At 40.8% G+C, this 22,771-nt stretch overlaps 2 protein-coding genes across 4 annotated transcripts in view; one reads left to right on the top strand and one right to left on the bottom strand.

Moving 5' to 3' along the window:
* LOC117465034 (E3 ubiquitin-protein ligase RNF182) overlaps positions 1-22,154 on the top strand; it is a 32,430-nt gene extending 10,276 nt beyond the window's left edge. Inside the window, exon 2 of the mRNA XM_034107881.1 lies at positions 19,115-22,154. Coding sequence (XP_033963772.1) covers positions 19,115-19,857 — 743 coding nt within the window. The 3' untranslated portion in view covers positions 19,858-22,154. The remainder of the gene's footprint in view (positions 1-19,114) is intronic.
* The window catches only part of cep89 (centrosomal protein 89), a 114,060-nt gene that overhangs the window by 41,629 nt on the left and 49,660 nt on the right, over positions 1-22,771 (bottom strand). The gene's annotated exons all lie outside the window — the stretch shown is intronic.

Genomic DNA, 22,771 nt, shown 5'->3' with positions numbered 1-22,771 from the left:
TATATTATGGGGATACAGAGCCGGCCTGCTGGAGAGGCTAAGGAACCGCCCGGACAAACCACCATTGCCAAGTATCTTTCTAACAAATGCAAGATCTCTCGCTAACAAGATGGACGAACTGAGACTACAGTTGCAACAAACAGGACTGTGAAGGACAGCTGCGTGCTAATAGCCACAGAAACCTGGCTCCATCCATCCATCCCGGACTTAGCTATCGAGCTAGCTGGCCGCACCTCCCATAGACTAGACAGGACCCGAGAATTGTCGGGGAAAACGCGAGGTGGTGGCCTCATTATATACACTAAGGATTCTTGGGGCACAAACATAATCACTGTGAGTAACCACTGTTCCCCGAACCTAGAATGTATGACAGTTAAATGCCGACCTAAATACCTTCCAAGGGAGTTCAATTTTGTATTGATAACTGCAGTATATATTCCACCAGATGCCAATGCTAGCGCGGCGCTAAGTCAGCTACATGATACTATTAGCAGTCAACAAAGCATGTATCCTGAGGCTGTCCACATCATTGCGGGGGACTTTAACCATGCCAACTTAAAGGTAGTGCTTCCCAGACTCTACCAGCATGTTAAATGTGCCACGGGGGGGGGATACAACACTGGACAAGGTCTACACTAATATTAAGGGGGGCTACAGTCTAGGCCAGTCAGATCATGTGTCCCTTCTCCTAATTCCGGCCTACTCCCCCATCAGGAAAAGTGTTTCCACCACTATAAAGACAATTAAAACCTGGCATTTAGACACCACTCCACAGCTGTAAGATTGTTTTGAGAACATCAACTAGGGGGTTTTCGAACATGAGGACCTGGAACAGTACACATCAGCGGTCCTGGGATACATCAAGCACTGTTCAGACTCCGTCACTGTGGATAAGCGCATCCGGGTTCATCCCAACAAGAAGCCGTGGATGATTGGAGAGGTGCAGTGCCTAGTCAGGGAGAGGGACATCGCCTTCAGGACTGGTGAGAGGGAGCTGTACAGCACTGGCAGAGACGACCTGAAGCGGGGGATCAAGCGGGCCAAGATGGACTACAAGGGGAAGATTGAGGACTGCTTTCGGGGCAACGACTCCAGGCGGGTGTGGCAAGGGGTCCAGCAGATGACCAACTACAAACCCAGCCACCCCTCGGCCGACGGGGGTGACCTTCAGCTGGCGGAGGAGCTGAACTCTTTCTACGCCCGCTACGAGACAGGGCTATCGGAAGCAGCCACACCATTACACCCACCTGCCCTCAGCAGCCTCATCCTCACAGAGCATGAGGTGAGACGCACACTGAAGGCAGTGAACCCGAGGAAAGCAGCGGGGCCGGACGGAGTCTTGGGACGGGTGCTGAGAGACTGCGCTGACCAGCTGGCGGGGATCTTCACCAAGATCTTCAACCAGTCCCTGTCCCAGGCCATCGTCCCATCCTGCCTGAAAACATCCACAATCATCCCGGTGCCGAAAAAGAACAACATCGGCTGCCTAAATGACTACCGTACAGTGGCACTCACCTCCACCCCCGCTAAAGTTTTTGAGAAGGTGGTCCGTCCCCACATCGTCTCATCTCTCCTTCCCGATCTGGACCCCCACCAGTTCGCCTACAGGGCCAACAGGTCCACGGAGGACGCCATCGCCACAGCTCTCCACTCTACCCTGTCTCACCTGGAGAGTAGGGGGAGCTACGCACGGATGCTTTTCGTGGACTTCAGCTCGGCATTTAATACCATCCTCCCTGACAGACTAGTGACCAAGCTATCAGTCCTGGGAGTATCCCATTCCTTGTGTTTATGGATTAAGGACTTCCTGTCTGATCGCCCCCAGAGAGTGAGGATAGGCACCCACACCTCCATGTCCCTCAGTCTCAGCACCGGGTTACCACAGGGCTGCGTGCTGAGCCCCCTTCTATACGCCCTCTACACCTATGATCTCGCCCCCGCCCACACCAGCAACTCCATCATAAAGTTCACTGATGATACCACCGTGGTGGGCTGCATCTCAGGGGGTGAAGAGACCGCGTACATGGAAGAGGTGGAGCAACTGTTAGCGTTGTGTAAAGTAAACAACCTGCAGCTGAACAAGCTGAAAACCCAGGAAATGATCATTGACTTTAGGAGGAAGAAGACCGACATGCAGCCCCTGTACATTAATGGAGGCTGTGTGGAGAGAGTCTCAGTGATCAAATTCCTGGGTGTTCACCTGGCGGAGGACCTGTCCTGGAGGACCAACACCACGGCAACCGTCAAGAAGGCACAGCAGAGACTTTACTTCCTGAGAATACTCAGGAATTACCACCTCAGACAGGACCTGCTTGTGACCTTCTATCTCTGCGCCGTGGAAAGCATCCTCACCTACTGCATCTGCGTGTGGTTCCTCAGCTGCACAGCCGCAGAGAGGGGTGCGCTCCAAAGGGTCATCAACTCGGCCCAGAAGATCATCGGTTGCCCCCTCCCCTCCCTGGAGGTACTGTACAGCTCTCGTTGCCTTAAGAAGGCAGTCAAAATCCTCAAGGAACCACACCACCCGGGTAACAAGCACTTTGTACGGCTGCGCTCAGGCAGGCGCTTCTGTACTATGTCTTCCCGGACAAACAGACTCAAATTCAGTTTTTTGCCATACAGTATGTGCACTGAACGCTGATAATATTTAAATTATATAAGCCTTCCGTGCAATACAAGGGGAATCATGCAATTTAATTTATTATTTATTTATGTACATATTTCCTATCATGTCTATTTAAGTCCCATTTCTTGTTTTTATAGTTTCTTGTTGTTTTTATATTGTCTTGTTGTTTTCATATTGTCTTGTTGTTGCGTGTTGGTACCTTGAGTTCATTGTAATTTCGTTGTACCTGTACAATGACAAATTAAAGATCTATCTATTATACACCTAAAATGCCCTATTGACACATGCAGTTTAACCTTACATCGATTTAAAGCAGTGGTTCTCAAACTTTTTCTGTCAGGCCCCCCCTTTGGAGAAAAAAAAAGTCGGGCCTCCCCAACACAAATAGTCTGGCTCAGTGGCGGCGCCAGAGATTTATTTTGGGGGTGCTGTGGGGTAGCTTGACGTTTCATAGAGGGTGCTCAAACATTTAGGGTTTCCCATTAATGTACCGATCGTTACAGTGGAATTCTCTACTGCAACAATCCCCACGCATATTGTTGGAGCACTGAGGACGGCGGTCTGAAGCCCACCTCGGCTCCGCGCGTCCCTTGATGAGCTGGTCAAATTATAAAAGAAGGAATTCGAAACACCAGGATAAAGATAAACAATAATCTGTTTTAATGGTAAACAACAACAATACACTTTAAAGGGGTACCCCTGCTCTGGTCCGAGTGCTGTTAGATCTTACTATCTTGGCAGCAGGAGGAGAAAGAGACCGGACACAAGGACACAACAGGGCTACATGTAATCCCAACGGGAGGAGTGGTGCCGGTGGCTCCTCCCATAGGGTCCATCTATTGGGAGATACAAAAACGATGGCCTGTCGCAGCCTATCAGCGCGAGCCAGCCGAGGCGACCCAGAAATAAGAGTCTCTTAAGTTTGAGGTATTTTGCATAGACTTCCTTCTCTCCGGCCCCCTCCTCCATCAGTTCAATACACACAGCTCCACACACCCTTGGCATTTTTAAGATATGTCTAAGATATAGTTGTTTATAGTTGACTAATACAAGTAATACATGTAAGTTACATTAATACCAATAATAACGAGGAAAACATTACCTATGCTCTCAAGCAGTCCTACAGAAATGCTTTGAAGTGTAGAACTTTACAGAAACATATGGCTCTTTGACAGAACGCACACACATTTTACTCTTCCAGATGTTTGCCACGCGGTGTCCAAATAAGGATATCTCATCTCTCACATCTCCACTACTCTTAATACAAATGTTTCACTTCTCATATTTCCAGCTTCTTGTTATACAGACTGCTACTATTTAATACAAAGCACACACATATGTTTAAGCAAACTCATATCTGGACACTGGGAACACAGATTACTTCAATAATATACACAGTGTACCCGCGACTGTTACAATGAAAGCTCGATATCAGCTCACGGCATATAGGTGTAAGCAGGGGTACAGTGCTATTTTTATAGGTGGTGTGTGGACCTCACACACCACTTTTAAATATTGAAGTTAAAAGCATCAATCTGGTGCACTTTGAGAGCAAAATGAAGAGATCTATGGATACATCTCTTAACACCCATTTGAAACAGAACTGTAAACAGATTTACTATTTCTTTATGGATATTTTACAAATCACTCCCTTTTAAACTTTATTATTTTTTTAATGTCATATTATTTCATACCTGTTTTTAATTTATTCTCTTATTTTTTTATATCTATAATGATCATATAAACGTGTGCCTCGGAAATAATTGTTTACATTAATCGTGACCAAAACGTTTGAGACCCACTGAGATAACACTGAGAGTCCTTTAGCTCACTGAGCCTCTCAGTCTGACAGGAGAGGACTCTCCTCCACCTTGTTGTTGAAAAAACTCCTTATATCCGTTAGCGTAGCTTGCTAGCACCAGAAGCTAACAACAACGATCTCCGGTACCGGTGCTCGCTCGCGCACGCACACAAAATGGCTCGTTCCACACACACACAGAGCCAAGCTTTAATGAAACACAGAGACCCAGACGTAATAGTACTGTACTGTATCATATTATTTTCGAATAAATAATATTTCAAAATATGATTTTTTTTTAAATAACCATTTTTCCTCCTGGTCTCTCGCTGATTTAAAGAATGTTTACTAATTCAACCCTTTTGTTCAATACATTTATATATTGTGATGTTTCCGCTGTTCTACCTGCCTTGCTCTCTTATACATGCCTGAGCCACTTCCCCAGACACAGAAATTACTGCTTTATATGAAATACACTTTTACAACTGTATTACTGACAGAATAGCATCAATATCGGACGGATAATTTTAGTTGTACACAGGTCTTTTTAATAGTTAAACATTTTTTCAGATAAATGTACCAGTCAACTCAATGAAGCACATGTACTGACCCATTTTGCCATCATAGCTGAGTACTACTGAGCCCTCACCCTAATTACCCTAACCCAATTTAATGAAAAGCTCCGTTGATTTATCTTTTACTGTAGTATTCCAATAATATTTTAATGATTACCATAACATAATTATTATAGTTGAAAGTTCTCCTCATGGTGTACTTTTTATGTGAATCCTTGTGTTACGGCTGCTGTCTTCCTGGTCGTCTTAACTGTGTTAACCTGTGATATATGTTTATTAATAACAACTTTATTTTGCTGTCATGTAGTATGTTATACCTGTTTTTCATCTATTGTCTTCTTTTTTTATAACTATAATGAACATATAAAGGTGTGCCTTACTGAGCTGAGGTTATCAGAGCTGCTCAGTCTTTCAGGAGAGAGCTCTCTAAAGCTCTCGCCCTCGCGGCTGCTTACACAGTAAATTCCAATGTTAATAAAAGCACAAAGAGGCTGTATACATTTTTTGGGAGTTTGAGTTATTTTTAAATTAACACTAATACAAAATTAAAACCTATAATTGCACACTAAAACCATTATTTAAAAAAAAGAACTATTTCACATAAACCTCTGGTTTTTACTGGGGCTGGCGCAGTTCAACTTGATTTTGGGGGCGGAGGGTGTGCCATAGTTTATGGGCGCTGTAATATAGGCGTAGTTCTGTTAGTATAAGATAACAAGATGTACTTTGTTGATCCAAAATCGGGAAATTGTGTTGTTATGAAATAAAAATAAATATCTATTTTTTATTTCTAACTTTTTTTTGGGTTGATGCGCCCTTAGCATTCGCCTATACTGCCTATGCCAAGGGCCGGCCCTGAGTGTTGATATGATTAGATGTGACTAGAGTATCTTAGCCTTTACGTTGACTGTAGTTATTTAGCTTAGCTGTGTTTTCTTACAGCCTCCTTTTCATTAGTTTGTACCACTGCGATAGTGAGGGTTTAGTTATGTATATTCCTTTGTATTTAAGTAGGCTCACTTATTAGAGTCCTCCCTTTGTTTGGTTGCCCATTTAAACTTGCGCCCTTGTGGCCACTTTTGTTTGTTATTTAAACCGGTGTCTTTGTGGCCTTTTGTTTGTTCCAGGCTGCTTGCCTGCCATTTTGTTATCCTGCTATACAATAAAACTATTTATAACTATAACCCATTCCAACTGGTGTATGTTGCTTTCCTCTTCCCCTAGTCGGGATGTAACACCTTGTATAAGTATAATACAAACTTAAATTGCTATTCAATCAAATCGATAAATATGATTGGAAACATGCAAACAACTGCTGTTATTCAATGGATCCCGTATACCAGTGGTCTTCACTATTTTGTACATGTGAGCCGCATTGATAGGACAAAGTCAATAGGAGAGCCACTCCTATTGACTTTGTTTAGCCTACTGCCATGCGAGCCACCAATAAAAGCTTGGCGAGACGCGCAATGAGGAACCCTGCCGTAAGCTTATTCTGTGTATTTCAACATGAATTGTATTTATTTTCCTTAAATTAAGGAATTTTACCAAAAGCAATTCTGTGTCAATGACTTATTGTTGTGAATACGGTTAAAATATCTGCAAACATCAGCATGAGCATAATCCTCAGGATCAATGGCATAATTCAGAGAGGCATCACCAAGCACATATTCTAACAGAAAAGGTCAAAGATATCATCAACCATACACTGAAAGAGCAGAGAGGAGGGGACAGGGGAGAAGGGAATAATGATGGGAACGATAAGTGTCCCATCATTTCCTGACATATATAAAAAGGAGATCAAACCAAATGCAAGACAAACACGCACACACTGAAAACTTAAAGGGTATTTTACCAGAGCAGTCCACTATTTTCATCTATTTCAACTTGACAAGATATCTGCAGAATATTGACTGTTGGCAATTCTTGCTGTAAAGTTGCAGATATAACAGTGTCTGGCGCGTTTAGACTACTGTAGCTGTAAAACACAGCTTTGACTTTGCTCTTATCTTGGTGATCAAAGTGATTTCCATTACACTACAAAATATGTTGATCAAAGCACTTTTTGCCAAAAATAAACGTATTGACTGGTTACTGATAGCAGTTTGTAGAATAATTCAAAGTAATATTGATTTTCCCCATTGGAAAATGTGACTCTGGATAGACTTCCTATAATAGATCAGGCTCAAAAGTACATACAGTAAAGTTCTAGAAAATAGATCTTACAATTTGAATGATAAACTAAGTTACTGCCGTGATTAAACGCCATATCATGTACAAAACCACTTCAAGGATTATTTCTGAAACAGTATGGAGCTCAAATGCTTTTTCTCTTGTGGGTTCACCACAAGGTGGGGGAGTATCTTTGTATATCCTAATTGTTTAGACATACTCTCTCCAGTACAGGTTAGTTCTGAGTGTTAGCAATGCTTGCTAATGTAAACACAGACCATTTAACTTCCAAAACACGTCATGCATTGTTTCTGATCGCAACGTTTCTGATAGGGCCGTGGGCGTAAAGCCAGCCCACATTTCCGATATTACGTCATGACCGTAGCAAATCTGGATCAGCTCCATTGTACCTCCGTTTTTAGAGATTTGGGTACGGAGGACAAGGGGGGGGGCTTTGGGAGGGATGTGTTGCCTGATCTAAACATACCGTATTTTCCGGACTATAAATCACACCTGTGTATAAGTCGCTCTTATCAAAAAGTGTGTTGTTGAGAGAAAAAAAACATATAAGTCGCTTCGGTGTATAGGTCGCATTTATCCACTGAAGTCTTCTGTGTCGCTGTTAAACAATTCCGCCAACTCTGTTGGAAGATGAAGCAGCATGTCCTGCTCCGGGCTGTCGTCAGACTCACCATCAAATCAGCTCCGATTAGACGGCCTTTCTGAATCCCGACAGGATGTAGGTGTCGGTCGTCACTGAAGCCCATGCTGTGTTGATCCATCCCAAAACATCCTGAAAGTTTCATGACACATCCTCCCGGTTGCCGTGCCTTTTTTATTTTTCGGTAGTACAGCAGTTGTCAGTTGTTACGATTGTAAACAGTGCCATCTCTTTCCCGTAGATTGAACGCAGTCAGACAAAATACAATATATAAGTCGCTTCGGAGTATAAGTAGCAGGACCAGCCAGACAGCTAAAAAAAGCGCGTCTTATAGTCCGGTAAATACGGTAGGTTGTTTTGGGGCACAAATGGGGCGAAGCCTGCGAGCTAGTTCAGGCAGTCAACTCGAGCACCAATGATACATTAATACGTGACTAGGGTTGGGTACCAAGATGGATGGAAGATGGAATCGAAATGTTGGAACCGGTTCCGAACCGGAACGGGTTCCAACATTTCGATTCCAACGGCATCATTTAGAGATGTGAATTTCGGTTCCGCTTTTCGATGCCTGAGGAAATGTTTCTCGCCGCTCTCCGTAGTCTACTGTATGACTGCGGCGGGGCGGGAAATGTAGCGTTGTACCTACATTTCCTACAGCGTAACCTGGGACCAGGGCCGGCCCGTAGCACTGGCGTTATAGATGTTCACCTAGGGCGCCAGATCTGTGGAGGCGCTGCGCTGACAGCTCTGGGAGGGAAAAAAACATTTTTGACCGTTGGTGCTCATCCTAATTTTCGGCCTTGATGTAACAACATTCATAATTAAGTAAATGTAAAACCCTTTTCATCCCGGTTACACTTTTTATTTGCCCTGTACGATGGGCGCTGTAAGTGATGAAAATGGGGGATTTTGGCTTATCTGGCACCCGCAGCTCACAGCCAAAGTGCGAGCGTGGGAGCGAGCGAGGGAGAGAGGGAGGGTGCACCCGTACGCGCTGTTGTTATTAGCATCTGGTGCTAGCTGCTCTAACGGAAGAAGAAGATGTTTCTACAATGATGTGGAGGGAGAGTCCTCTCCAGTCAGACTGAGGCTGATAACTACAGCTCAGTGAGGTAAAGGACTCTCAGTGTTTAGATAGTTCACTTTAGTCTAAGTTATCTCAGTGGGTCTCAAACGTTTTGATCACAATTTATGTAACCACATATTTCCAAGGCACTCCTTTATAATTATTGGGATAAAACAGGTTTGAAATCATTGCAATGTATACTATAGGACAGTAAACCAGACATATAGTTTTAAACTGGAGAGATAACAAAATATGCATAAATAAAATAGTAAAATAAGATATGAATGAACAACAAAAATAAAATACGTTACATGTATTTGTTATTGGCTATGGTAGGTTACTGGTTATGTTCACATACTTATTTGATTAATAAAATGTAAACCGATCTTTTTCATATGGGTGTTTACTGTTTAGAGTTGTACCCCCTAGATCTAGTCTCTAGTAATTCTGCTTAAAGTGCACCAGATTGAAGCATTTTACTTTAAAATGTTCAAACATTTCTTCCCGGTATGCCTGAGAAGGCAGATATCCTTGAACTGTTCTTTAAAAGTTGGACTGTTGCACTGTTGTAGCTTCAGTGGTTCTCAGGTTACAGTTACATAGCAGTGAATATAAACAGACTGATTAATGTGAATATTACTGTAAACTAACCTGTGTACAATTTTCTCGAATAAATGAACTTTTTTTTGGTGGAAGAAGCAATTTATAATATGTTTACCCTACCCCTCAAAGAATCGGAATTGAGAACCGTTAAGAACCGGAATCGAAAAGTAGAATCGGAATCGGAATCAGAATCGTGGAAATTCAAACGATACCCAACCCTATACGTGACGCACCTCGTCCCTCTTACAACCAACCTGCCGCTCTATTTAAGCTGCGAGATCTGCCTGCCTCTGCCTCGCTAATCCTGCTGCTGCCGCGTTCGTGCCCTGCTGCTGTGTTCATGTTGCTGCTGCTGCTCGCCTGCCCCACCACCACCCCAGCATCCACCTGTAGGCTCGGGGATAGTTATCTAATCATCACTCAATGTTCTTTGTAAATCTGTGGAGTGATGAGGCCCGAGCTTGGACGCCAAACTCAAACTATATGCTGCTTGTAATAAACATATAAAGAAACACGTGAGTTGTCTGACTGAACTGATGTTGTTCCTCTTTGGAGGACCATCTTGTTCTAACTGCTTGTGGGAAATTAGCTTCTGATTAAATGAGGAAACAGACAATGCACATTTGAGCATATGCTGGATGTCTGCTAGTTGTCAGTTACACAACTGATGAATCCCAAGGTAGTTCCACTCCAGTTAGTGACATGGTAGGCGTATCCTTCAATATCTAGTACAAGATTCCACAACTGTTTTCAGATTGTATTATTTGTTCAGTCATTGTAATGGCTTGTTTATGTTTTAAGATTGTAGTGATATCTCATAATCAAGGAAAAGGCTCCATTTATTCAGACTTACTTTATTCTTGTTTTTCTTGTGCCATGTTATGAAATTGTGCTTGTGTTTCTTTGTCATGTAAGAATGAAGGACATTGCTAGTTAATTTCACAGCCCAGTGAGCCATAGTGAAAAAGATTGATTGCATTGCATAGAGGACTACAGTTCGCATTACTGATTACTGTAAGTGCAATTTGCAACCTAGACAACAGGCTAACTCAATGTTTCTATGTGCATCCAACATAATTATTTAAGATGGACGTCTGTATCTTGCTCAAGTACACTGGTAGCCTCCTCAACCCTTGCAAAGCCAATCTCAATATGCCATATGAAAAGTCCAATTCCAGTCTCCCAAGTGTTTCCATAGATTAATGGAATAACTCAGACGAATGCTTCAGGAAGATGTAACTGGATTCATAATTACCTTGGAGAGCAAAAACACAATTTCATCCATTCCAGCATCAAGGCTCTACTCCAGGAGTGGCCAACCCGCGGCTCTCGAGCCGCATGCGGCTCTTTGCCGAGTCTCATGCGGCTCCTCAGTTCATATCGAATTGTAATTGTGTTTTTTGCGCATATGTATCCCAGTTAACAAAGGGTTAACAACACACAAGTTCCAGCCCAATCGTTACACAGAGTTTTCAACAAAGAAGTGCTTTAGCCAATCAGAATGCAGATCCTGCAGTACTGGAGGCAGGCTTTACTGCACTCGCGATGTGACAGTGAAGGGAGAGATCTGCTTCCGATCGGCAGAAATATAACTCTGATAAAACCGTAATAACTCAATATAATGTTGTCAAATCAAAACGGTAACAATTTGCAGTGGTATGTGTGTGTGTGAGAAGGCCTGCTCCCGGAAAGCTGGCAGCTGACACAGAAGGACTCCCGAATTTGGTGATTTGCGGTAAAGAAATAAACAAGAGAGAAAATGCATCTCTGTCAGCAGAGCTTCTGTCAGTCAGAGGGTTGGGTACAAGTTGAGATGTCATGTGAGGAGAATGAACTAAAACACACCTCATTTATTTGTAAATGACGGTCATGAATGTGTGCGTGAGATACAGACAGAATAAAGGCCAGGCATATTTTTATTAAATGATGTGCCCTTTCAGGCATTTGAGCCCCTTCCACATCCTCTGCACGTTTCAAAGAAGCAACATGCATAGTAAGATAACTACTTTTTTGAAATGTTTTGAACTGAGAGTTTGTGTGTGAGACACAATATTAATGATTGACAATAACTGGCCTCTGGACTTAATACTGGTAGGAGAGGTTTAAGTCCATTTCTGTCAATATCATGGACTGTGACATTTATAGGAAATCTGGCTGAGCGGAGGTACATGTTTCTGTATGTGAGAGGGCATGTGTCTGTCTATGGGAGGGTGTGTTTTTGAGTGTGTGTGTGTGTGTGTGTGTGTGTGTGTGTGTGTGTGTGTGTGTGTGTGTGTGTGTGTGTGTGTGTGTGTGTGTGTGTGTGTGTGTGTGTGTGTGTGTGTGTGTGTGTGTGTGTGTGTGTGTGTGTGTGTGTGTGTCAATTATTGTTCATTTTTAGATTTGAATTTTGTATGTGTGAGAGATAGAGAGGGGCACACAGAAAGGCTGAGAGCAAAAGAGAGAAGGAGAGAGAGAGGTCGGGGACATACACCCAGCATGTGTGCCTGTGTGTATGATGTGGCTCTTTGCAGTAACACAGTAAAATGATTGGCTCTTTACCTCTGATTGGTTGGCCACCCCTGCTCTACTCCAATCAGTTCCTTAAAGGTGGGGTATGTAATTTCGGAGAAACCAGCTCGAGTGCGCTAGAATTTGAAAGTACACAACCGGAAAAAATCTGCCTCTTCCTTCAGACTTCCTCACAGAGCCCCTCCTCCAACACACATAAACGCGCACATGACCAATGAGGGCACGAGATAAGTTTGTGCACAGATGGAAGGCTGACAGGCAGGTAGGCCATCCAGTTAGCCGGGCCGACTAAAATGATTGGTCGTGCTTTTTACAGCGCTACGGCTTCTACAGATGACATTTTTTGATGTATTTATTGTCAAAGCATTTAATATATTCATTGCTATCGGGATGTTAAGAGCATTCCATGGAATATAACAAAAAGTGTTTCTGAAATAAATGTTCCTTAAATTTTCTTTAAGGTCAGCTTCAGTCCACCTACTCATGACTCATATTTTTCTTGGAGACAAACTAATTAGTCAGTCGATTGTTCAATAATTCAGTCAACCGGAGAGAAGATTGTTAAGTAGTACATAAAAACACATATATTCATACATGTGTAACGCAACACTGGGCAGATGTTGTACTACATTAAAATATAAATGCATACATTTGAAGGCTATAAATGTAGTATTTTTAAACACATTCAATTTCAATGTGGGTTTTATCATATTGCCCATGCTGTAAACAGCATTCCCACTAAATTATTTGCTAATCAACCACTCAATCACTCCATTGGTTATCAGCTGCAGTCCATTTAACACCAATTAGATTCCATCTGCCTGTATTGAACAATATGGTCGCAAGCATATTGAAAAATTCAAGCTTGAAAATATACTTTCAGAGAACTATGAACAACCTCAACAATGCCTTGTGTTTAATTGTTGTTCCCTATAGGCTACACTATTCTGATTAGGGATGCCAGCGATTATTCGATTATTCGTTACAGTCTCCATAATCGAATATTATTTTTAAAAATCGATTGTATTTATATATATATATATATATATATTTATTTATTTTATTTATTATTTATGGGTTTTTTTTTTCTGGCTTAGTTTCAACCAAAATATATATAAATATATATATGCTAATAATAGTAATAGTATTAATAATTGTAAATGGCCATTGGTCACACCACCAGTTTGTTTTACTGTAAACTTGGAGGAAGCCTGCGTGCAGAGCAGACTGCTGCTGCAGCACGCTACACACCAACCCCGCCCCCACCCCCCCTCTCCCTCACACGTGCGACTAAAGATGAACAAAGCGGCAGCCGGCAGGTAAAAAGAGTTCCTCCTTGTGGAACTACTTCGAACATACAAGTCCAAAGGAAGTTAAATGCAAGCTCTGCGAAAAGACGTTGGTCTATCACAGCTCAACCTCAACAATGCGTTCGCATTTGAGTGCGAAGCACGCCAGAGAGGTTACAGAGAAAGACACAGCACAGTCGTCCATTACCAACTTCACTTCAAGGCCATAATAATAATCGATTATTATTTGCCAGGGCTGCCGAATAATCGATTTTGATCATGGTCAGTTTCTGGCAACCCTAATTCTGATTTAAGATTTGTTTTCCGTGGCAGTACGAGAGTGATTCCTCATGGGTAAGATGTGGATTGTGTTCATAAACCTTTCAACACGAAGCCTCAAAGCAATTTCAAGGTTCAGAAATTAAGAATATGGCAGCAGATAAAGAATGTACAACTATGTTTAGTTGTTGAACCAGAGCAGCCCGGTGGAAATGTGTGTTTTCCCAGGAGACAACATCCATCTCCGCAAATGGTTGCGTAGTGATGGAATAGCCTGTGGTGATTAATAGATTTCCACAGAGAGAGGTTCCCCCTTGCTGATCGTGAACGTCAAAACTGCACACTTGGCTTATTATAACTCAACTCAAACACCAGGGTTTAGCTCTACGATCAGAAGCTAATAACAATTATTTGAAGTGTCAAAAATACATTATTACATGGCTTAGTTGAATACTCGATTCTGATTGGTCAATTCAGAACACGTGACACGTTGTTAATCCAGAACAGACAGACCGCTGTGAAGCACTTATTGACCGTTGTTAAGGACGCTCACATCTGCACAAACAAGTCCGTTCGATTTAACTGTATACAGTTTGGCCGAAAAGCAAACTGCATGCAGCTTCGGGTCGGGATCCTGATCTGCCTGTCGGTGTTCTTTCCCCATAATGACCGCGTCGCTGGCGCTGCACATTATCCCTTAAACGTCTCTACAGCAAAGTGGTTACAGAATTGCAAGATCTAATTGTGTTATGTTCTTATGTTTGTTCCTTTCGGGACTCTATGTGGTCTGTGTTTTGTTTTTATGTTAACCTTAATTTCTGCCCAACCTGATCTCACCAGAATGCGTGACTCCACCACGACTCCTTAACACCACAATGCGTGGTGGAGTCACGAACTTTGTTACATTTGCGTGTCGGCACCACGCAAACAACCCCAATGTAAAGTGAATGAGGCTCCTTTGTCGTGGTGCACACACGCATTTCTACAACGTGCATTGTGTGTAATGCAACTGTTATTTTTATTAAATTAGTTTGTTTTTAAGGAAGGCCAGAGCTTCAGCTGTGTCAAATAGATTGTTCCCTTTAGTTAACGTTATTTAAAAGATAATGATCATGTCTTGTATTACGAGCGTCCATTCCCATTGGATAATGGAGCATTTTACACCCGGAAGTAAGTAGCCTATTCTCCTTACTGTCGATTGATTTTACAGTGATATCTGCACTACTCATCGACTAAAAAACACCAAATTGTCCTTGTTAATTACACAACATTGATTGGTTTGAATTGTGTGCAATGCTTTTGTATTTTCCCCCTTCGATTCGGAGAAACAAATATATTTTCGGAGTTTTTGGACGGCAGAAGACACTACACTACCCAGAATCCTGTTTGTGTGGTGCCGACACGCAAATGTAACAAAGTTCGTGACTCCACCACGCATTGTGGTGTTAAGGAGTCGTGGTGGAGTCACGCATTCTGGTGAGATCAGGTTGTTTCTGCCTCATGTTGTTATTGTATTCATGTTTCTGTGGTCTTCATTTTTACTTTTGTTCTTTCTTGTGAAGCACATTGTGAATTGTATTTCTGTGAAAGCTGCTACACTAAATAAACGTATTATTATTATTATTATTATTATTATTATTATTATCCCCACTCAATTCCAGGTGATGACTTTAGTTGCATATATTACCTCTCCCTTTAGTTAAAGTTAAGTTAAAGCCTTTTATTGTCATTATACACAGAGTATAACGAGAGTGCAACTCTGTCCCGGTGTGCAACAAATACAAACAAATACATAACACTAAAAAACACAGCAATAGGACATACAATCATATGGGGGAATAAATAGTTAAAAATATTGCTAAAAAAAAAAAATAGTATATAAAGTGCATTAAAAGTGTGTGTATGTGTGAGAATGGTTACATTTATCTTAATTTCCTATCTCCTCTTTGTTGTTGACAGTCATCATTTATTTGGTATTTGCTTTTTAAAATATTAATGATAAATTGCTGACATATGGTGAAGAACATTTGATTGAGAGGTTGACATGCACAAGTTTGATTTGGTTCGTATACAGTTTGTTGTGAACTTGATAATCATAGGATTTACTGGAAAAATGTAATTCACATTTCTGGCAACTGCAGAGGGGTAATGATTATTGACAGTTTTTCAATTGTGAACTTCAGGTCCAAGCTCATGTTGCATAACAGGGAGCTGTAATTTGTCCTGCACAATCCCAGTGCAGTGCCCTTTCTTTGCAACATTTATATTTGTACAGGACGTGCAGATTCTAGTATAGAGGCAGCAGAAGCTGGTTATTTCTGACATATTTGACATTTTTCTGAAGGATTTTTAACGCAACTGCTGCCTGAAATATTTAAACAAATGAGGTAACTTCTAAAAAAAAAAAAGCTAATGGAAGCACTCAGTGATTTCTAATTTCTGTAAACTTTGTAACCTTTATTGAACCATACAAACATTGACAAAAAAACATGGACCGTCCTAGGGGAACAATCCGAGCAGATATCCAAAGTAATAAAAACTGCTAGCATGTTCGAGGGGCTGATAAAAATATATATATATATATATACACGTTGAGAGAACCAGAACTCAGCCCCAAACTCCAATTCAAGCCAGGACTGGGATCCACCGGAGGTACATAGTTCTGACCCAATGAAGACCTCCCACCACACTGAGACAAAACATGTCCACATCCAGTAATAAACATAATAGGACAATAGAGGCAATGTAGCCTACGTCTTCGAATGCCCTACCTTTACCACCATGAGACTTGTACCTGTTCTCACATGCACCTCAATGGAGACGGATTTGGGCAAAGTATAGGCAAAATACTTAAAAAACATATAGTAGGTTTTTAATCTGGTTCTGATTTTAAAATTCAGAGCTATTCGTGAAAGTTTGGCAGGGTTGTCGGACGTTAATGAGTCAAGTACTGTAAGTTGCACATTTAAGGCACAAAATAGTGAACCTGGATACTTCAGAGTAAAAGAAAGGTTGAATTTCCGTGAATTTTTTTTGCAAGGGAGCCAAAGAACTGGGAAGCTGTAAGTAAATCATTTGAATAGAGCCACCAATTGCTCCCTAACCCTAACCCTAATAACGATATTGAGGTATTTGGTCAAAAGTATTGTGATGTTTCATTTGTTCAATATCGTCCAGCTCTGGTGTGAGGGCGCACACTCTCTGAGTCACATTTCAGCATAGTGACAGAAGGGAAGTGGGCCAACTCTTACCTAACTCATTTCATCTTTATAGGCCAGAAATATAAACAATGAGCTTATATCTTCAAACACAAGGCATACAACTATATGATAAATAAAACAAGTTTAAAAATAGTTTGTGAAAACATGACCGTCCACATAGCCTTTGATGGAAGAGACTATTCATGATCTGCATCTAGAGACTTTATATAAGTCACGTAACGTTGTAACAAAGTTAATTCAATGATTAATTAGTTAAAAATATATAATACATAATATGAATATGTAATTCAATACAGCATGTACAAAAATACATTGATGTCAGGAATACATCTTTTACTGGTCTGGTGATAGGAAAATAACAGCCCTTTTTCTATATGATCCCACCTATTACCCAGGACAAATGAACTCTTCAAGAAAACCACAGCGTGTTTGTTTTGCTTTACTTACTAAAAGGGTTTCACGCCTTGCCTCTTGTAGTGGGTTATCAGAGAACACATCATGGCTCAGATATCTTTTGTAATAAAAGCAGAAAGAAAATGTGAAAGTGGTGGAAATTGATCTAGTCACTGTGTGCAGAATTAAATTGGTTATTGTTTTCTTATTTTGTCTTGCCCTACTTTAGCTTTTGTATGATTGGACGAGCAAACTCACTGAGCTCAGAGAATAAACTCAGTGTTTCTGTCCTGTATGACCATTATTATAACACTTCAAAACAAAAGATTGTCATGGGGTGAAGTTTTAAAACAATGGTTCTCATTTTATTAATAGTAATTGGGTAATCGACCTTAGTTCGAATTGTTCTTTTTGTTATTTTCTTCTATATTTTGGCTATTTGTGTTTATGTAGAGTTGCTCATGTGGTCAGTTATATTCCCTGTTAAACCCTAATTTAGATAACCTTTTCACCAGGATATAAAGGGCTTACCTATTCTACTTGTCTTTGCAGTCTGCAAGCTTTATTTGGGTGTTTGTGCATGGCATCACATTTTGGAACTACATAATGTGATGGCATTATAAGTTAAACCCCTATTACTGTCGTACTGCTCAATAGTAGTATTAACAAACCAAGGTAGTGGGTGAGTGGGGGGTTTTAGAGTTGATACTACAATAGAAACATCCTAAGCTCCATGTTCAACCATCTCTCAAAACCACCACTGAACCAACAATCTACTTTTTACTACTGCATCAAACACATTTTTAACCAGGAGATTCCCATGTTATCAACATAGTATCCCATACAAGCATGTACAAATGCATCAGTCTAATGTTACTGTACACTGCCCTGCATATTAGTCACTCACAAATATGTGGTTGAACTATTGAATCTTCATATTACCCAAAGGGTTTGTTTCCACTCTACAATGCACATTCGCACACATGGCCATAATGAATCAGGAAGACGGTAGCATTTCCTCTCGGTGGAATTCAGTTTCACTCTCAAAGGCTTAAAACCAGTTCACCATAAATTGAGCTAGAGAAAGCAAGATCAAAAAGAGGAAATTATAATAAAACTCTAAACTCAAAATATGAGTGGGCAATGAAAATAACGGTTACATACTACATTATAGAATACATGCTTGCTTACTATGGATAAATGCTTCATGGACCACTGATCATTAGATCTTATGAATGATGATTGAGGATTTCTGCCAGAAAACAGATGTTGGACTTTTTTCATATCAGGCCTTAATTATGTACAGTAGCACAAAAGATGATGGCATATGCTACTGTAGTAGTGATACACGCCAAGGATGATTCATTTGAAAACACACTCATAACCTTTACCCTAGATATTCGTTGTACAACTTGTTTTTACTTTGACATTTCATTTCTGAATAGTTTTGTATTCAGACCATATACCTAAAAAGGGCTTCATATAGGGGTCAGGGTTGAGGTAATTTAAATTAAGATCTGTAACAATATTGTATAATATTGTATTATATTCAGAATTCCCGAATTAACCGGAAATGTTCAATGAGCCACTGTTCCCACCACCTCTCTGCAAAGATCAATAGCATTCCTGGCTATGCTATGTCACAAAGGCTTCTGGGATGACACCCAGATCTAACTCCTAAATCATAAATCATTCATCACCGTCAGGTTCAGGGAATAGAAGCAGTCAGAGAGGAAGGCAGATTGCTGACCTTTCTCTGCTGGGTAGAGATAAAGTAGTCGCAAAAATCAGTGTGTTTCAGTGCAATTTCCAACGTTCTGGTCAAAGTATTTTGTATTGCTGTACTATATCAATGTCATTACATCTTACCCTCATTCTGATTGTGTCTCTAACTCTTTATTTTGTTCTCAACTTCCTCAGAATATGACTTGAAGATGAGCTGTCCTCAGGCTGAGTTAGAGGAGAAGGACTGCCCTCAACCAGAGGAATTAGAGTGTAAAATCTGTTACCAACGCTACAATGCCCACAACCGCAAGCCTAAGATCTTGGACTGCCTTCACCGGGTCTGTGCCCGCTGCCTCGGTAAAATCCTGGACATTGCTGATGGGGCGGCCTTCATCTCATGCCCCTTTTGCCGACACCAAACTGAGATCACAGAATACGAGGTGTCAGCCCTCCCTGACGATGTTATCATCATGTCCCACTTGGCGATGCGGGACAAATCCTGGAGCTCCGACCATAAGGAGGTGGTCTTGACTCCTACGAGTTTCTCCTCATCAAGCCTGTCCCATGACTCATCAAACTGCCTGGTCATCACTATAATGGAAGTGCAGAGGGACTTGCAGCACTCCCCAAGTCGAAATGGCAGCTCCGACGTCTATGCCGAGCAGAGCCTGGACTCCGTATCAATGGGCTCCAATGGACCGGCTGAACAGGACGCCCTGTCCAAGTTGTGTAATCATGTCCCACGTATCTTGGTCTGGCTGCTGGGTTTCTTATACTTTGGCTCACTACCTCTAGGAATCTATTTATTGGTGATCCAGAGAGTGACCCTGGGCATTGTATGTGTTAGCCTGGTGCCATCAAGCCTGACAGTTTGTCTGGTCTATGGGTTCTGCCAGTGTCTGTGCCAGGGCATGTGTGACTGCTCCACCAGGGGCTGATAGGATGCTACTCAAGAACTGGTGTTTGTAGGATGGAATAATGTCAGTATTTTGTGTGTTTTGTGAACAGATAGGGAGCCTTTATGTAAATATGATGCCCTTTCCTAAACATACTTTTCATGCCTAACAGTACATTTTGTTCATGCAAATAATGGGCCAGTAAAGAGACCCAATGCCGCCTTTAACATTGGACCGTGCTTTTGTTTGTTAGTTGAGCACTGCAACTCAAAAACTGTTTGGCAAACAGGAACATAGCTCCTTGCAAGCTGTGTTCGTCCATAGGAGTAGTGCCTGTAGGTAGATTTCTGTGATGTATTTCTGTACTCTTTATTTGTTTTGTGCTGTGTGTATTAGTCAAACATTACATTTGAGAGCAGACCTTTAACCTTTGACTCGCAGTTACAGAGTCCTGGGCCCTCATTTATCAACATTGAATCAAAGGAATTCTTGAAAGTTTTCCTTTTAAAATAATACGTGGGATAAGATTTGACGAACAGAATATTTAATTGTGATCAGTTAATTTAAACTATATTTAAGCAAGGTAGGGAGGAAAAAACAAAGTCCACTTAAAATATTGCACATATAATATTTTGTATTGTTCACTTTTATTTCTAATTTAGCATTAAAGGTAGAACTACAGGTTACCAAATGTCTTCTCTCTGTTAAAGCTAAACGTAACTAAAAGTTGAAAGTATGTCATATTGTGATACCTTGCCATCAGCTTCTAGAAATGTAGAAAAAGCATTGGTACACTGATATCTTGAGGGGTTTAAAGGTATCAGTCTGTTGAACCTGTTGATATAACTCTGCAACCTCTCTATTTTCTGGTTTGGGGATATGTAATAAACAAGTCGTGAATTCGCAAGAATAGCGACTTTCTAAATTCTGTGTGATATTACAAGTAATACTACAGGAAGAGACTAAGCATTGTACCGGATTAGCAAGGAAAACAATTCGACCTATTGCTATTGCATATACAGTAGGCCTTGATACAAATGAACAAATCAAATGAATTGGCTGTAATGTTTTGTTGGTACATGTTTTACTGCCACAGCATTGCCTTTGGGCAAACATGTCACAGAGTTGTTAGCATTGGTAATTGAATGTGTCCCATTTCTTTTCTCTCTCTGCCACAAATACAGATGCACACCATTCAGGGTTGTTATGTTGATATGTGGTTCTTGTGAGGCATAAACCAGACTCATATCTCAGGTGTTTTGATACTCATTCAATGTTAAGCAACATACTTTCCATTCATTTCCTTGATAGGTTGAATGTTAAAAAAGTATTTTTCTGTTATATTTTGCGGTACAGGTTGTACAAATCTTTGGTTGGGCTTATGGCTAAAGAGTCCTCTGTTACCGTTATGCAGTAAGTCAAATGCACATAGTGCCATACCAAAGCCATGTGGATTTGTTGTTGTTTGACACCTCAAGGTTGTGTGCATTATTTATGTGGCATCTTGGTTTTCTTTAGCTTGTAAGACAAACACTGTCAAACAATCATTCTGGCATATGGACGTCTGGTAGAAAGGTCACATCAAACCATGATGTTAGCTTGACAATTACTAAAAATACATTTTAAACGTAACCTAAAATGTTTAGCTACATTTTTCACATGTATAAAGTCAAATAAACTGCAATTTCTTTCAATTAATCTGGTTAATCTTCAAGCTTATCATGTGTGTAACAAAACGTTTTTCTTATAGCTCTGAAACCAAAACAAACATTTGAGTGTTTCAGGAATTTGTGTTGTAAGACGTCATGAACTGCTGCAGCTGTACCACTCTTTGTGACATCTGCAGCACTACTTCAAAGAAAGGATTCAACTATAAATTGAGTGTTTCATAATGAACAGTTAGTAAAACATTATGTCCATGAACATGGTGGTTTGGAATCTTTGGTTTTATTAATTTGGGGTTGTTTGGACCAGTTACGCACATTAAACAATTACCGACTTTCTTCACTCACAATTAAGAACCTTTTCTGTGCGGTGTAGATAATCGAGGGCCCTTGGATAATAGTCTTAGATATGCTAAATTATAAACTTCAGGTAACGATATTTCACATCAAAATGGATATGTAGCCATTGCTGATGTTAGGGTTCTGTATATTATTATCTTACCCTTTCTCTGTCAACTTCTTTCTGCCGCTATATTCTCTACCCATCTCTGTACCCACCCCTCTATGTTTTTCTGTGTTTGTGTCAATGATCTACTGTCAGCTTTCAGTTTAGTGCCACACTACTGATCACAGAAGCTACCAGACAGTGAAATAAATGGAGCATTATTTTCTATATGTGGCCTGTGTACTTCTTTTTGTGTCTGCTGCCTGCTCATTCAGTACGTAACAGTCAATATTTCTGTCATCGCAGCATTCATCACCAAGCTCAACGAGACAGGACGCTGTTGTTATACTTCATGCCAATAAAATCACAAAGGTGCAGGCTAATTTGTCATTTCTAAAGTATTTTTGCCAATTTTTAACAACATTCTTGTAACAGTGACAAGATTAATGACATGGAGGTCTGGCTGGCTTCACAACATTACTCCCAAAACAGAGACAAAACAATTATCGTTTCTTTCTCAACGAATGATGGTAACTCAGCATGATTGTATGTAAGTGGACGAAGATAAATCAGCCTTTCATTTTTTTTAAGCGCTATTATGGTCGTGTATACATCGGGGCTCCGCCCACTGTACCCATAGAGTCCAGTAGAGGGCGGATCCTGTGTGAAATATAACAGTGAAACAACCAATAGTATCTGATTTCACATTACCAAAATGAGATGACTTCCTGCTATTCTTTCTCATGTTTGATTGTAAACTAAATATTATGGAAGTATTTGAAATGTTGGTTAAAAGAAATTGAGGTTTTATAAACTGAACAACAATAATCGATTTGAAACATTACTG

This window comes from Pseudochaenichthys georgianus, chromosome 3 (assembly GCF_902827115.2).
Source record: "Pseudochaenichthys georgianus chromosome 3, fPseGeo1.2, whole genome shotgun sequence".
Taxonomy (NCBI): Eukaryota; Metazoa; Chordata; class Actinopteri; order Perciformes; family Channichthyidae; genus Pseudochaenichthys; species Pseudochaenichthys georgianus.
This window is presented reverse-complemented; position numbering and strand designations above follow the sequence as displayed.